This window comes from Arvicanthis niloticus, chromosome 5 (assembly GCF_011762505.2).
Source record: "Arvicanthis niloticus isolate mArvNil1 chromosome 5, mArvNil1.pat.X, whole genome shotgun sequence".
Taxonomy (NCBI): domain Eukaryota; kingdom Metazoa; phylum Chordata; class Mammalia; order Rodentia; family Muridae; genus Arvicanthis; species Arvicanthis niloticus.
In genome coordinates, this window is record NC_047662.1 from 28791262 (window position 1) to 28807739 (window position 16478).

Here is a 16478-nt window from a genome sequence, read left to right on the forward strand (position 1 = left end):
GCCAGGGCTGACCAAGCCAGGGTTGTGTCTCCATCCCTCTGCTCCTGGCTGAGGAAACATCACCTTCCCAAGTTCAGTGAAATGATTCTGGGGACCGTGTGCTTGTAAGAGGAGGGTGGAGGAGCTCAAGATCCTGTGTGTGCACCACACCCCTCTCCCTGTGCCCCGTTCGCTCACCCATGGGTGTGCCGATGCCATAGCCCTTGGAGTCGATGAGGCCACCGATCTGGGTGAGGTTGCAGTTCCTTTGTGTGATGTACTCTATGGTAGTGGACTCCATGAGCAGAGCGTAGTCGGCTGTGAGTGTCCGCTGGATGCCCTCCTCGTTGTTCTTCACCAGAGCTGAGGGCTTGCTACTCATGAAGGCCCACATCTTCTCAAAGGTAGAGATCTTGGATTTCTGGGTGGCAAGGGATAAGAATATTTAAACCAAAGCATTCAAGTATCCAAAGTATTCAAACCCTCTCCCCATGTTCCACTCTCTTTGGTCACTCAGCTTGTCTCCTGCCCTCCAACTCTGGGTATACTCTGTAGGGGGGGGCATGGCCATTGCACAGGTATAGAAACTGAGGCCCTAGAGGTGAGGTGCTGCCGTGCACAGTTGGAAGGTGCTAAAGCTGAGGTTCAGACTCTGGCCCACTTCCTGATAACCCTGGATTTTTTTCTGCCATAACACAAACAGTCTTTGGAGCTAATTAATTAAACTTTGGGACAGGGTTGAGGCTAGCCCAGGCTGTCCTCAGCTATCCTTAGGTAGCTGAGGATGACTTTAAACTTCTGATCCCCCTGCCTCTGCCTTCTAAGTGCTGGGATTAGAGGCGTTTATGTGGTGCTGGGGCTTGAACAGGGATTCATGTATACGAGAGGCAGATGCTCTGCCAACCTAGCTACAGTCTCTGTTCTCAGATTGACTTCTTCAAAATGAGTTTTCTCTAACATCTGTTAGGGAATTAACAAGCAGAGGTCTTGATCTAAGGGCCTTATCTGTATGAACTCATAGATCCCTCGCTGAAATCACAGGAAGTACGTGTTATTAGCCCTGTTTTACACACAGGGAAGCTGAGACACTGTTAAGTAATTCACCCAGAGATGAAATGGTAGAGCCAGGTTTCAAATCCAGACCCTATGGAGACAATCCATGTGCCTACCCCTACAGCTGCATTGTATCCCAGTAACCACTAGGAGACACAAATGAAGGTAAAGCTTAGTGGACTTTGATTCCCCACTTCAGGCAAAGCTGTCCCCCCCTTTTTTGCACTCTGTGTCAGGAGACACTTAAGCATGAGTCTGGTCTCTTCTCAGTTCCAACAGAGGCGCAGTGGGAACTGCAAGCAGAGAAAAAGGCAAGGCTCCTGGGAGTAGTGAGCTGCAGGTCCCCTGTGCCGGCTTCATGCCTGAGACCATAGGCAGGGTGGCGCCTGGTGGGGGCGATGCTGTGTCTGCCCCAGGAAGATTCAGGGAGGACCTTGGGACCAGGAGAGAGGACTGGGCATGAGTGTCCCCTGCTGTCTGGTTATATTATGTGTGCATGAGCCTCCCTGGGAACTTGATGTGTGTGTGCCAGCTGCCTGGTCCCAACAGAGACCACCAGCCCTGCCTTAGTCCCAGGGGAAGAGGTCACTCTGAGAGCCCCACTGTATCGGCTGTTTCCAAGTCTGGCTGTGGCTTTCTGTAATGTCAGCCTGTCTGATTGGCACTCAGCCCAGCTCTGGTACACGTGACAAGATGGGTGCCCTCCCACAGGCTGGCACAGGCCTGGGGGAAGGGCAGGCAATCAGGCCACGGCTGCCAGAAGCGGGCAGGGAGCCTGAGAGGAATACGTACTTTCTTCTCTCTGGGTGCTTCTGGGCTCTGGCAAGGGATGGGCCCTCTGAAACTGGTGGCTGAAGTCCACAGCACGCCCCAGGGAAGGAAGCCTCAGCACAGGAATGAATATCAGAGCGGCATGGAATCACTGAGTACTCCAGAGTGGGGAGGCCTTTTACAGAGCTGTCACTCCCTGCCTGCAAACGCACGTGCCTCAGAGCCAGTGCACAAAGGGTTCTGAGGCACTGGGTCCCTAGGCTTCACCCCACCGCTCTTCCTGCAGCCATTCCCACTCTCTGCTGCCCCACAGCCACCTGCCGTCTGCCCAACTTTGCAGCCAGCCACCTTCCAGTCTTCTTTCCACCTCAGCTCCTCCCCAAGTGCTCCCCCACCACCCCACTAACACCTCTTCCCTCAGAGACAGTTCTCATCTCTGGCTTTTCTGTTGCTCCAGATGTTTCTCATTTTCCAGATAATTTCTGATATGCAGATTCTCCGCTGCCAGCTCCTCTGGCCCCTCTCCCTGCTTGGCACACTTCTTCCTTAGCACTGCTCAGTTCCTAGTGACTCCTGCCTCCCAGCAGTCACACTCTCGGGCAGGCTCCTCCTCCTCCTGAGCATGGGCTGGACCTTTTGGCCTGCTTTTGGATCACTCTCTGGCAGGGGTGGAATGGCACTTCTGACTGACAAGACTTTGTTTTCCTCTCCCTGTGCATTCCTCAGCAATTCTCCAAGGTGGTGGTGACAGTACTGTCACAGTGAATTGCTTAAGAAGAAGAGCATGTCCCATGCAAGCAACAGGGGACAGCATCTCGCAACGCTCAGTACACAGTACTTCTCTTGCTCAGTCCAACGACTTGAAGAGAACTGAGCATGCGCTCACGCCATGAGCTTAGAGGCCATGCCGTGAGTGACCACGAGGAGCCTCAGGCCAGAGGGCTCTTGAAACTCCACTGGATTCCTGACCACCAAGCTGCCAAGTGACAGATGTTGGTTTAAGATGTGAAGCTTGGGGTAATTTGCTAAGTAGTAGATAACTAATACCCTCTCACACGCGTGGTCCCAAGAGCTGTCCTGTTCCTGATAGAGCTGCGTGTACAGATAACCGCAAACTCCAGCTACTCCTGTAGTCAAATCATACAAGTCCAACCATCTCCACTTGGCTAGACACGCTGTTCCTCAGACCTGCGTGCATTCTGGTTGTTCCGACCTAACTGCTTTTCTCCCTTCAGAGACTCCTGCTTCTCAGCTGCCTCCCGCTCCTGCCTCCCTCTCCCCAAGTTGTTTTCTATCGCAGTGGGAACCAGGGTTGGATGAGGCATCAAGACTCTCTTTCACCTCCTAAGGCTTCTACCTGTTAGTTCATCCACTGTTAATCCATGCTCGCACACATGCATCCAATAATCTCATGCATCCACCATGTCTGCATGTAGCCATCAGTCCAGCCACCTGTCAGTCCATCGGGTCTATCTACCCCACTAATCTGCTCATGCATGTATCCATCCCTTTCCTCTTCTCACGAACCATCTGCTCATTTTCCCTCCCCCACACTGTCTACATACTAGATACTCAGCTGACTCTGACTCCTCATCTAATTGTCACCTCTATCCACCTGTTCCTTTTACACATGTCCACCTATCCAACCTCTTCCCCATCTAGCCATTAGCTGCCGGTCCACTCTTTTCTCCTCACACCCAGCATATCCACTTACTGCCCCATGAAACTATATATAGCTTCTTAGTCTTGGCAAAAATGATCAGTGACCCTTTCTGTGAGCCTGTCCTACTCCTGTGCCCGAGAGTGAGGTCAGAACACCAGTCTGTCTCAAACCCCACCCTCCACCATCCCTTTCCTCCTATCCACAGCCCCTGAGGATGCCAACAGACATGCTTGCTTAGATCACAGTCTGAGGCAGGGAACTCCCTCAGCTTCCCTGAGCCTGGAGGATGTACTGAGGCAGATAGGCTTTGAAGAAGATACTAGCAGACAAAGGAACAAGAATGGACGTGGGAGAATGTGGGTCACTTAAGAGAGGAGATGACACCAGGAAGAAGTCTGCTGTGACATGCATTTCAAGAATTCCACCTTCCAGTTCCAGGGCTCCAAACTCACAGCACCCCCCCCCCCGCCCTTTTTTTTTTTTTTTTTTTTGTCACAGGAGTTCTGCAACCTGTTTCTTTTGGATGTCCCTTACTGTTCTTGACCTAGACTTTGGGACCCATTGTCAGATATACCTGCCCACAGTCTCCTCGAACAGTTCAGTGATTCTGGAACACAGCCCCCGACATGTCCACCATAGAAAGAAGCAAAGCTCCCTGTCATCTCTGTGGGGCCCTGTCACCATTGCCAGCCTGATCTACAGTCACCTCCTTGGGGAGTGGAGTTCCATATACCTACAACTCCGAAGTCATCTGTCTGTCTTGGCTCTGGTGGAAGCCTTAATAAGGATTACTGCAGAGCCAGTCACCTAAATCAATTAATGGAATCGTTTGGAGCAGCCAACACAGGGCGATCTGCCAGGATGAAGATGCTTTTTTTTTTAAATCAGGAAAAATTGGCAAGAAAGGAAGTTCCAGGCTCACGACTCTCCCATTTCAGCATCCTCAAAGAAGTGAATTGATTTTCTTCAACCGAAGACACTTAATCTTGAGAATTTAACATTTCTGTACAAGAGAGTGTATATGGGGCTGTATATGAATATATAAACACGTATCTATCAGCTTTGAACGCAACTAAATCTCAGGGAATGTGTGTCGAGAGGCAGCTCAGTGTGATTCCATGCGAGACTTTGGGTATTTTCCATTCTGAAGAAGAGACCTTTTCCTAGATTAATTAGCGTGCCTATCCCAGGATGGGGAGTCTTTGGCTCCATCAGAGCCATGTCCTGGAGCAGCTAATCACTTCTCCTGGTTTATATCTGTGAACACCAAGAGGCCTCTCTGAGTGCCCTGCCTTTGCTATTACAGTCTCAAGAGGGGCTGTGGCTTTTCCCTCAGAGGAGACCTAGAGATAAAGATTGTAGGTGGGGATGGGAGATCACAGAGGGGTCACCTCTACTGCATGGACACCAGTGTCACACTAGCTTGTCTTCAAATGCCAGCTCTTTGTGTCAACCACATCTCTGGGCCTCACCTTCCAAGTCTGTAAAATGGGGCCTTTAAGGATGCTACTGCACCTGGCTATCATCAAACTCAGCAAAGGAATGGCCATAATGAACACAGAAGTCTGACCCTAAGGCTCTCTATGTGGCTGGCGTTGCCATTCCTTAAGGCTCCTCCTAGTTTTCCCACCTAGAAAGAGGAAATAATCTTCATAGTGCAGAAGAGTTCAGAACAGTTATGGAAAATAAATGACACAAAACGTGGGAGGAAGGGAGGTGGCTGAGTTGGTAAAATGCTTGCCTTGAAAGCTCAAGGACCTGAATTTGATGCCCAGAGCCCACATTAAAAAAGAATTCAGGCCGGGCGGTGGTGGCGCACACCTTTAATCCCAGCACTTGGGAGGCAGAGGCAGGCGGATTTCTGAGTTCGAGGCCAGCCTGGTCTACAGAGTGAGTTCCAAGACAGCCAGGGCTACACAGAGAAACCCTGTCTCAAAAAAACCACACACACACACACACACACACACACACACACACACACACACACACGGATAGGAACCTCAAGTGCTGACAGGACCAGCCCTGCTATGGGAGATGTTTTGAGTCTGAGTGGGACTGGAAGCCTCTGTGCCCCAGGAGAGGCTCTGCAGGAGTGCCAGCATAGAGATGCCAGATTGTTCACATTTTCAAGAGACTGGAGTCGTGAATATTTCCAATGCAAAAGTTTCTATATTTCAAAATGCTGGCGACAAGCTTAAATTTTTTTTCTGCATTGAAGCAAGCAAAGGATGGCCCCAGAATCATGTCTATGGGGTAGATGGGCCTGTGCCACCAGTTGCATTAGTAAATAGTAAGGCTATTTATCCAATGTCATGAGATGTCTCTTATAGAACAGAAAACCCTCAAAGCTGCATCTAGAAATCCCCTCGTTAATCATCTCAGGAACTCTGTGGAGTTGAGGACACCATTATACCCAGTTCACAGAAGGTGAAACTAAGGTCCGGGGAGGTCTTTTGAAGCCTAGGCGTTTTCAGGGACTTCCCTGCCATCCTTGAACCTTGGCTGTATCTGCTGCTTTCTTTCTGTAATCTCCTAGACTCTTCCCTTTTGTTTTGGAATCAGGGTCTCACAATGTAACCTTCACTGGCCTGGAACTCTGTGTAGACCAGGGTAACCCAGAACTTATAAAGGTTCAGTTGTCTCTGCCTCCCCAGTGAAAGAATCCTTCTAAGACCTGACTCCCAGTTTCCTTGGTTGTCTCTGTGTGTATGGACATGCACCTGGTCATAAGAGGCACAAAATCTACCACAAAGCTCAGTAGGCCCGGCCCAGAGACCCTGGAGAAAGGAGAATCTCCCGGTGTCAAGGTGCTTTCTGCTTGAGTTACCTGCTTCAGGAGGGGGCTTTGAGGCAAGATATTTCCTTGTCCTGATGATCACTGAAGACCTAGGAGCTCACTGCCTTCTCTAGTGAATGGTCATAAGTAGGAATCAATATCTACTTTGTCCAGGTGAGCAACCTGGGGCTTGGAGCAGTGAAACGACTTGCTCAGAGTCACCCATCGGAGATACCACCCAGGACACATCCTGGTGGGTCTGACTTTAAAGCATGGTGCTCAATTGCACCAGGCTGGACCATACTGGCTGCTGCCTGGCCTTCCCACCCTGCTTCTGCTGCAAACTAGGTCTACTGTTGTGAAGGGAGGGAGGGCAGTGGAAGAGAGGGGGCCTGAGATGCTGGGAGCTGAGGTGTGGGTAGCCTCCTGAGCCCTCCAGCTTGGGGAAACACCCACTGTTCAAACCGGTACCTAGGGTAGGTATGCAGGGCAGCCCCTCTAGGCCCCTTCCAGGTGAGATGCTACAGTTAAGGCCCATGTTAGGGGAGGGCTCAGCCATGGGGAGGGCTGGGGAGCCTGGCTTTTTAGGCTCTAGGCTCCCATGCTTTTCCCCAGCAGCCTCACTGTGCAGAGCACCCAACTCCACCACTCAAAGAGGCCACAATCCCTGCAGAGTCTCTTCCAACATTCCCTCCCTTCAAAGCGGCCTGCTTCCCTGCCAGGAGCTCACCTCCCCCACAGCCTCCTTTACATTTTTGCCTACATATTTTTACAGCCAAACAGTGCTTTCAAAGGCCTCCTTTTTCATCTCCTAATTAATTTTTATCTTCCAAGACGGAAGGGAGGACAACACAGGAGACGCTGTTTGTGATGTCTGTTGCTCCCTGACAATTCTCTCAGCAAACCTCCTTCAGAGCTAAGGGGGTAGATTCTAGACTCCCTGCTTCCGGCAAGCAGCTGGCTGAGCTCAAGGGGCTTGGGGCCCTGATGTCCTGCTTCATGCCGTTCCCTTGGTTATGGTCTACTTTTAGTCATGGGAGCTTTGTTTACTTACTTACTTGGGGGTGTGTCTCCATGGCCTTGTGTGTGTGTGTGTGTGTGTGTGTGTGTGTGTGTGCATGTGTGCAGGCTTATGACAGCTAGAGGCTCGTATATTTCTCATTTGTTTTTTTTTTTTTATTTCTTGAGACAGGGTCTGTCAATGAACACAAGCTTTACCAATTCACTTAGGCATTCTGGCCAGAGAGGTACAGGGGCCCTCCTCTCTCTACTCCCACACCCAACAGGTGGCTGCCAACACGCCTGGCTTTCACATAGGTGCTGAGGATATGAACTCAAGTCTTCATGTTTACACAGCAAGATCTTTACTGACTGAGCCATCTCTCCTTAGTTCTATGTATGTGTAGCGCCTAACCAGGAATATGCTAGCCACAGAAATAAATTAACTTGTTTTAAACTTGGGGCATGTGGGGAACGCTGCCTGCATACTGTCTATGCTTATCACTGGCTCCAATATCAGCTCCTCTTGGCCTTACCACCTTTCAATTCCATCCCTTCCACAGCATCAGACGCTCAACTTCATTAATCCTCTGTGTGACCAGTGTGCCAAGACTGTTCTGGGTTGTGGACATGGCCCAACCCGCCACACCTTTGTTCTTCCTCAAAGGAGACTGCTAAGGACTATGGTGGGATCCCGAGACAACAACTGATAGAAAGGATAGAGTGTAGAGGCTTATTCACAGTTAGGTGTGGTTCAAATCCTAGCTCTGCAGTTTTAGCTGTGTGTAGTTAGTCAAGTCTCTCGGAGCCTTGCTTCCACTGTGTAACATGAGGAGATAGGACACATCCGCTTTCTAGGGTTGTTAGGACGACAGAGAAACAAACGTATGGACACACGCCTGGGACAATGTGGCGGACTGCAGAGAAGTATTAGCCTGGTCAGGAGAGAATGGAAGTGGAGTTGGTCCCACCTAGGGTCACTCTGCTGCTGTTTCTGGCTAATGGGCCTGTAAGCCCCATAGTCCTGGCTGGGTAGCAGATTCTGTGACCCTCCTCTGTCTTCCCACTGCAGGGGAGGAGGAGGGTGTCTGCAGGGGAGGAGAGTGTCTGTAGGGGAGGAGGGTGTCTGCAGGGGAGGAGGGTGTCTACAGGGGAGAAGGGTGTCTGCAGGGGAGGAGGGTGCAGTGGCTGCTTGATGCTGAGGACTGAGGCTCAGCGGGGAGCTGGGACTGGGCTGAGAGAAGGCAATCTGAGCATCTCTGCATGGAGGGAGGCGGGGCCTCCAATCAGCCGAGATGAGCCTGCACCGGGCTTATTTATGCCTCTTTCCTTTGATCGGGAGCCCTGCTAGAGACTGGCTCATGCCTAATGCATGAGAAGCTCCAGTACTCAAAGGGCTGGGCTGTGGCCCGAGGACAGGGAGTGAGCAAGCACGTAGTGCACATAGGCACGCACACACACACACACACACACACACACACACACACACACACACGCGCGCGCGCGCGCGTGCGCGCGCGCGTGCACACATGCAGACATACATGCAGACACACACACATGCAGACACACATACACACACACACAGACACACACACATGCACGCGTGTGCACACACACGCGCAACACACACACTAAGAGAGAGAGAGAGAGAGAGATGCAAACATTCATGTCCAAGCTCAGATCTACATATGCACATATAGGCAGACGCTCATGCATGTCACATGTGCAAAATACTCATTAACATGTGCCATCCACACACAGCCGTACATGTGTATACACTGCCAGACTTGCTCACACTCACAAGATTCCAACAAGTGCCTAATGTACCTTTGACAACATTTTATTTCCCCTTGATCTTAGTGTGCACTGCGCCCTCCCCAGCAGCTGGTGGGACCAGCTTCCACTGGCGGTAGCCGGTAGCCGAGTGCAAGGGGAAGCCCGGTCTTTCCCTTTTCTTTTCAGTTAGTGGCTGCCTCTAGCCTCAGGAGACACAGAGCCAGCAGAGAGTGCTGGGGCGTGAGCACCCATGGGATGGAGGCATTCTCCACTCTAATTTCTTCCTTTATTTCCTCAGGTCCCCGTTGGGGCTCAGTCCATTTCTTGAAGTTTCCAAAGAGGCAAGAGCTCAGGGATAAAGAACCAGAGCCCAGAGTAAAGGGAAGTAAAGGCTTCCGGACTGGCAGAGGGCAGCTGATTAATAAGCCAATGGATACACCCGCAGAGTTCCCAAGCCTGATGCTTCCAAGGGGTAATTAGAGGACCACTTCTCAAAGCATCCCCAGCTGAAGGCCCAGCAGCATCTGGGAACTTGTTAGAATTCTCCTCTCTCTCCCTCTCCCCCCACCCCACCCCTCTCTCTCCTCCCTCCCTCCCTTGCTCTTCCTTACTCCCTCTTTCTCTCCAATTCTACCTCCACCCCTTCTCTCTCTTTTTTCTCTCTCCTCCCTCTTCTCTCTATGTCTCCTCTCTCTTTCTCTCTCTCTCTCTCTCTCTCTCTCTCTCTCTCTCTCTCTTGCCCCTCCCTCTTTTCTCTCTCTTACATAGCTCAGGCTAGCCTCTCACACCTCATGTAGCTGAGGATGACCTTGAGCTTCTAATGCTCCTGCAGCACTATACAATTTTTTGCTGTGCTGGGATTGAACCAAGCACTCTACCAAATAAGCTATGTTCTCAGTTCAGAAAACCCATTATGTTTCCACCCTAGGCCTCCTGAGTCAGATGTGTATGTGTGTGTGTTTGGGTGTGCACAGGATGGGGGAGTGGGGCAGGGAGATGACATCCTTTCTGATGACAGAGGCCCCTGGTGGCATTCAGACACACATTCAAGTCCCAACACCACTGGTTTAACACCTAAGTTTTGAAGAGAAGCAGACAAGGATGGGGTCCAGCTCCTCCGGATGTGAATCCTCAGACAAGTTATTGATCTGTCATCGGCTCCGTTTCCACATGTTGACTGGGAGTAATTACAGTGCCAATCTCACAAGGTTTGAGGGGGTTAACAGAGGCCAGGCAAGGAGCAGTCTGGCCCACTGTGAACGCTCAGGGCTACAGCTACTGCTATTTATCTAGAAGCACAACGAACCTACCCTTTTGTGGGTTCAGCCAGAGACCCTTGACTTCAACTAGGATGACAGAAAGGTAAAACCGTAGAACTGAGCAAACACTTTCAAAGCTGGAGGGGCAACAGAGTCCTGACTCCTGTGAAAGCAGTCACCTAGGCAGGTGACAGGGACTTTCTGTGAAGACACTGGTATTCTAAGAGGAGGGGATGTGCCTTCTACTCTTGGAAATGGGCAGCTTACCTACACCAAGTCAGCCTCTTAGAGACAGATGGACTAAGACCCCAAGCCAAGAGCAGGGTACCGATGGTCCCAGGGCTGTCTGGGACTAGGCCATTTCTCTCTTCCTGCTTTGTCCAGTCTTTTCTGTCTATCCTCCTCCCATGATTCACATGGCTTATCCCAACAGTTTTCAGAACTTGAGACCAATCTACACAGCTCATCGTCACAGCTCCTTAAAGTTAACAGATTTCACCAGGGAGAGGCTGAGCCTTATGGTTGGAATTCAGGTCCCCTGAATTCTGAGTAGAGAGGGAGGGAAGGGGAGAGAGCTGCCCTTTTCTACTCAGAAAAGAGCCCAGGAAGGTGAGCTCTGGGTGACGTGAGGAAAAAGAGACTCTCACCTTGAAGAAGGTCATGGTGGCCCCATCCTTGACAGCACCATACTCTATTTTGGTCTGCTTGGCCAGGTCATCAGCGGAGTCGATGGGTGACTCCATGCGCTCCACAGTCAGGAAGGCAGCCAGGTTGGCCGTGTAGGAGGAGATGATAATGAGGGTGAAAAACCACCAGATGCCGCCAATGATGCGGGTAGACAGAGCCTTGGGCATCAGTTCAGATCCTAGGAGAATAGGGGAGATACCTTACAGTGTGTAGGCCATGGGTGCCCCAAACTCTGGGTCATGACATTACCAGATACTCCCATAGGTGCTGAGACCATTTCCCTAGACTAGTGGATTAGCCCCAGAGTTCCTCAATATCACTGGAAACTTGACTACAATGCAAATAATTGGATCCACCTTAAGACCAAAGTAGTCAATAACTGAAGAGCGGAGAAGAGAGGAATGAATACTATGCACTCAGCCTTTCGTGTGAGTCTGGTCCAGGCTGGTATTTGATAGTGTATACTCACAAGCACACACAAATGAGCACGTGCACACACAGAGGCACAAACTCAAGTGCGGCTCATACACACACACACACACACACACACGCACACACACACACACTATTTCACAGGTTCTTCAGCCTCTCCAATGCCTGTCTGTGGACCACGGTTTAGGGGTCAGAACCTATGAGTTCTGGGAGAAAATCCTGTTCCCAGTTCTCTGGGTGATCTAAGGCCAGACAGTTCCCTTGTTCTGGACTCTGCAAAGGATAAAGAATTGTCCTTTCTCTGTCCCAGCCTCACAAAAAAAACCCTGCGATACCGCAACGATATAATTTGAAGGGAGACACATCAGAAATACGAGCAGTATACAAATATGAGATTGCTGTGAGGCACTTGGCAGGAGAAGAAAAATCAACATTTTTGGAAGCTCTTTGTTAAAATATATCACTCTTCCTCCCTGACCTTGGGTGCGGAGAACAATTTAGATGAAACCTTCTAACTGAAGTAATTAACTAGCTGGCTTTCAAGAGATTTAAATAGTGAGTGACTCCTGAACTTTCTGGAATATTTGGACCCACAATCTGAAAACGTCTGCTTTGATATGAATGATTCTTTTCTCTCTCACTCTCAAAGAAGTCACTCAAGGGAGAGTTTTTCAAATAGCTAGTTTTTTTTTTTTTTTTCCCCTCCTAATCAAAACCATGCGGGAGATGCATTGGGACCTGGACTTTGAGGAGCAGCAGGCAGCATTAGAAGAGTCATTACAGCAGCGAAGGGGCTTCCGGGTCCTTCTCAACTGTCACTGAACAAAGATGATAGGCAACGAAGCAAGGTAAGCCTTCAGGATGCTTGTTAATAGCGGGGACTAATGGAGGTGCTTCCCATGAAAGCCTCCTGTCACTTCCCAGCTGCTGGAGCCCATTGGTCAGTGGTGGAACAGGTCTGCTTCCTCCTCTGCTGCACTCACAGCTCCACAGTGCTTGCAGGCCAGTGGACAGTGTGTGAGGGTTACCGAGGAGAATGCCCTTCCTCCCTCCGTGCCTCCCTCTCTTCTTTTCTTCCCTTATTCATCTGACATCTTCATCTTGCCTCCTGAAGATCAGGGTACCTGCTGGGTCTTGAGGCATGAAGGCCTTGCAGTTAGAGTAGGTCCTTTGCTTCCCAGCAGGTCATCAGGTTGGGAGCAAGTGCCTTTATTCGCTGAATCATCTTGCTACACTCCTCCCCAATCCCCCCACTTCCCCCGACTCTCTCCCCTGCTCCTCTGCTTTGAGACAAGGCCTTGCTCTGTAGCTCAGGCTTACTCGTCTTCTTGTCTTGAACATTAATCCTCCAATCCCAGTCACCCAAATGCTGGAATTACAGATATGAGCTACCATGCTTGGCTGCTTTCTAGATATTTAAGCATCTTCAGACATTCATATATATATACACACACACACACACACACACACACACACACACACACACACACAGGGGAGAGCGCAAACGCAGTCCCCCACTACCACAAATTATGCAGTTGAATTTCCCGAATTTGGGGAAATCACAGGGGTCAGCACATTCGGAGTGCAATGGATGAGCCTCGCCCTGGGAAAATCACCTTCCTGATCATGGTATCTCCCCTGCCAGGTAAGTATCTTCAGACATTCCTAAAAGGCTGAACCCATTCTCAGGGCCAGTCAGCTTGGGACCCTCTCTCTAAGATGGAAGACAGTCGTCCTCCAGGGATACTGTCTCTGATGTACACGGCAGAAGTCCCAGCCTCAGTCAACTTCACCTAACCCTGACCTAACAATGTCTTGGAGGTTTCTTAATCTCCTCACCCACACACCGTCACAGCACTGTTACGCAGAGGCAGAGCCTCCTGTCCAGCCTCTCTGCCTCGATGGTGATGGTACCAACCCCCAGCCGGCTTTGATCAACTTTGTTCTGCCATGGAGAAGTTGCCAGTCAGCCCAGCAGGCAGCATGGTCTTGTCCATCCCAACAACAATCGAAGGTACTGGGAATGTATCGCACATGACACAGGTCAGGGTGGCTGATGGTTTCAGATCCTGAGCTGACTTTGCCTAGAGCCAGGGAGCAGGCTGTGAATCAGGGGTGAGGGCATGAACCGGGGGATCAGCTGTGTTTCCAGCCTTTGGTTAGCTTAATAAGGCCCGAAGCTGCCTTCTGAAGGCAGCTGGCACTGGACAGGGCAAAGGATCTGCCGAGGAGAAAAGCTACCTTCCTTGGGCGAGAGGGCAGACACCTACCTTGTTGCATCAGGGAGCCCATTCCAAACCAGAAGCTGTTGAGCAGCGTGAAGTTATTCTCCACCACCTCAGAGCCGGGGTTGCAGGGGTGGGCATCATACCACTCGTAAGGGCTGAATCTGCAGGGTGAAGGGGAGCAGTGAGGGCAAGTCGCAGGAGACTACTGCTTAGCAACAAGCACCAGTGTGGGGTACCAACCACTCCAGAGCCCCTTGGCTTACTGTCTGGCTGGACTGATAGGCAAAGGCCTACTGGGACCAGGTTTCGTCCTGTCCTTTACTTTACTCCCAGTGCCCTTTTCTGGCTATAAAGTAATTCTGAATCACCCTTCAAATTAAAAGCGTGTGTGCCCTTCTACCTTGGGAAGCTGCAAGTCATTATCCGTCTAGGAAAACACTCATACAGGAGCATAAAGGAAAGTCCTCAAGGATGTATATCAAAGTGTTGTTTGCAATAGAAAAAAAAAAAAACCCTGAAAATAACCTAAATGTCCTTCAGTAGAGGGATGATTAAATAAACCATGCCAGAGCCACACCAAAATATCCCACAGCTGTTAAAGAGAACAGCATGCATCTAGACGTCGCTAGACAGGGAACCATTTTCAACATGGCCTGTCTAATGAAAAGAAAGTGATTGAAAATAAAAACAATACGATTGCATTTCTAAGGCTGCCTAACATGGCCATACAGCTCTATAGGTAAATGTGTATGTGAATGAATACTCAAGGGTCTAGAAGTTTCCATATATATTAGCATGTGCCTCTGGCGTGTCGGGGGAAGGTAAGAAGGGCAAAAGGAATTTCAGCCAAATCTGTTACTTTATCTGCATGACACGAATCTTTTTTTGGAAATGAGAAAGTGCATTTGAATTTCTTGTATAATTAAAAAAAAAGGAAAAGATATTTATTATAAAATATTCAAATAGTATACAAGAATACAGCGAGAAAGCATAAGTGCCCCAGAATCCTACCCCATGGAGAGAACAATGTGGGATTTAATTTCAGATTTTTGTGTTTGAGTATAGGAACATATGCCTAACAGGAGAAGGTTGCTTAAACCCACTACCCCACACCACCTCCTTCTAAGGAAGAGGATTCCCAACCGAGGAAGGGAAGCCTGGTTGACTGGCCCGAGTTTTGCTTACAAATGAGTCAGTCTGAAGACGCAAGAGAGATGCAAAGAGATGGAGAGACTGAAAAGTCACTGGGTCGGGGCAGCTGTGTGTGTACTGGGGGCTGAGACAGTGCAGGATGCAGGAGGCAAAGGAGGCCAGACAAGTGCGGGGGGTGGGGGTTGTTTCTGTTTTTACTATGAAGCCCTTGAGGCCCTTCCCAGCTCCCAGGTCCCGTCTCAAGCAGCTATATTGTCACCTGCTACTCCCAGGGCTCAGGTGAAGACAGTTACATTTCCAGGAAGCAGATGCCCCACTGGACAGGACATTTCCATGTGAGGCTTCAAACTGGGTTGAGGATTGTCAAAGGGAAAGAGCTAGAATTGGTTAGAAACTCTTAAAACCCCAAGGAAGAGCCCAAGGTTCAGTGGTGCAGGTCTGAGACACAACCCAGAATGGATGTTATGTGCAGTTCTATGGCAGGTCCTGAGGTGTTTGGAGGGCAGGGCTTGGTGGGAGCTTATGTTTTAGGTAGAAGAGTCTTTGCTGCAGGCCCAGAGTCCACCAGGTTTAGGGGCCCTGGGTACACAATACTTCCCCACTGAGTCCGCACAGATGGAACCTGGTTCAGGTCCATGTTGGCTCCATGCTAGAAAAGCAATGGACTGTAACAGGCAGAGACCATAGGCCACTGAAGACACAGTGGAGGGAGGAATGGACTATCTAAGGGGGCACAGCTCTGGGAGGCACACCTTGGGGCTGAAGGAGAAATCATAGAAAAAATCAGGCAGCCCTTTTGTAAAATCCATGGAACCTCAGCCCCCAGATTTCAGGTAGAAACAAAGTTCGTGGCTCAGGGAGACCTAGGAGTGGTTTGGCAGTGGGCTAAGGCCATAGGCTGTGGTGGTTTACCCTGGGGACCAAGAGACCTGGCTCCTCTGGGACCTCTCCTGGCTGGAGGGCTAGGGGCAGAGGAAAGATGAGACCTGAGCAGAGCTCAGGGGTCCAGCTATCTGTCTATCTATCTATCTATCTATCTATCTATCTATCTATCTAATTAAAATTTGCATTGCATTTATTTGTTTATCATATGTGAGTGGGCATTCGCACCATAGCACACATTTGGGGGTCAGAAGATAATTTACAAGAGTCAGTTCTCTCCTTCTACCATGTGAGACCCTGAAATACAATTCAGGTCTTCAGGTTTGATGTCAAGTGCACCTTTATTGCCTGAGCCATCTCCTTGGCCCTTGGCCCTACTTTTAGTGTAACACACCCATGCCCACCCACACCCACGCACACACACACACACACACACACACACACACACACACACACACACACACAGACTGACCAAGACATACATACAGACATAAAAAATTACTACATCATCCCAGGATCCTGCCATAGAAATTTCTGTGTTGAAACTTGCTACCCTTTTCCAGATCAGCCCCCCAGAACCAGCCTGTGCTTCTAATCACTCACGTGTGTTTTAACACCACCCTACTGGTGGGAATTGAAGCTGACCCAGTTCCCACTGCTGGAGAAAAAATGTCCTGGAGGTACACTGACAATAAAGGGTATCCAGGTCCTCTGGGGCTCTGCTGTGAAGACATTTTGGGCTCCAAAGTGTCACTCGATGGCAAAGCTTTAAGAAGACAAGGTCCCAGAGACAGAGCTGCTTATTCTGATGAATGCAGCTG

General features: G+C 50.0%; 1 protein-coding gene and 1 non-coding gene across 3 annotated transcripts in view; both read right to left on the minus strand.

Moving 5' to 3' along the window:
- The window catches only part of Grik3 (glutamate ionotropic receptor kainate type subunit 3), a 214825-nt gene that overhangs the window by 9336 nt on the left and 189011 nt on the right, over positions 1-16478 (minus strand). For both annotated transcript variants that reach the window (XM_034502711.2, XM_034502712.2), the window contains exons 12-14: positions 13666-13784; positions 10924-11141; positions 178-400 (exon numbers count right to left, since the gene is read on the minus strand). In XM_034502711.2, the coding sequence (XP_034358602.1) occupies positions 178-400; positions 10924-11141; positions 13666-13784 (560 nt within the window). The remainder of the gene's footprint in view (positions 1-177; positions 401-10923; positions 11142-13665; positions 13785-16478) is intronic.
- LOC117709670 (U1 spliceosomal RNA) lies at positions 12885-13048 on the minus strand. Its single transcript, XR_004606918.1, has one exon. It is a non-coding gene; the product is annotated as a U1 spliceosomal RNA (small nuclear RNA).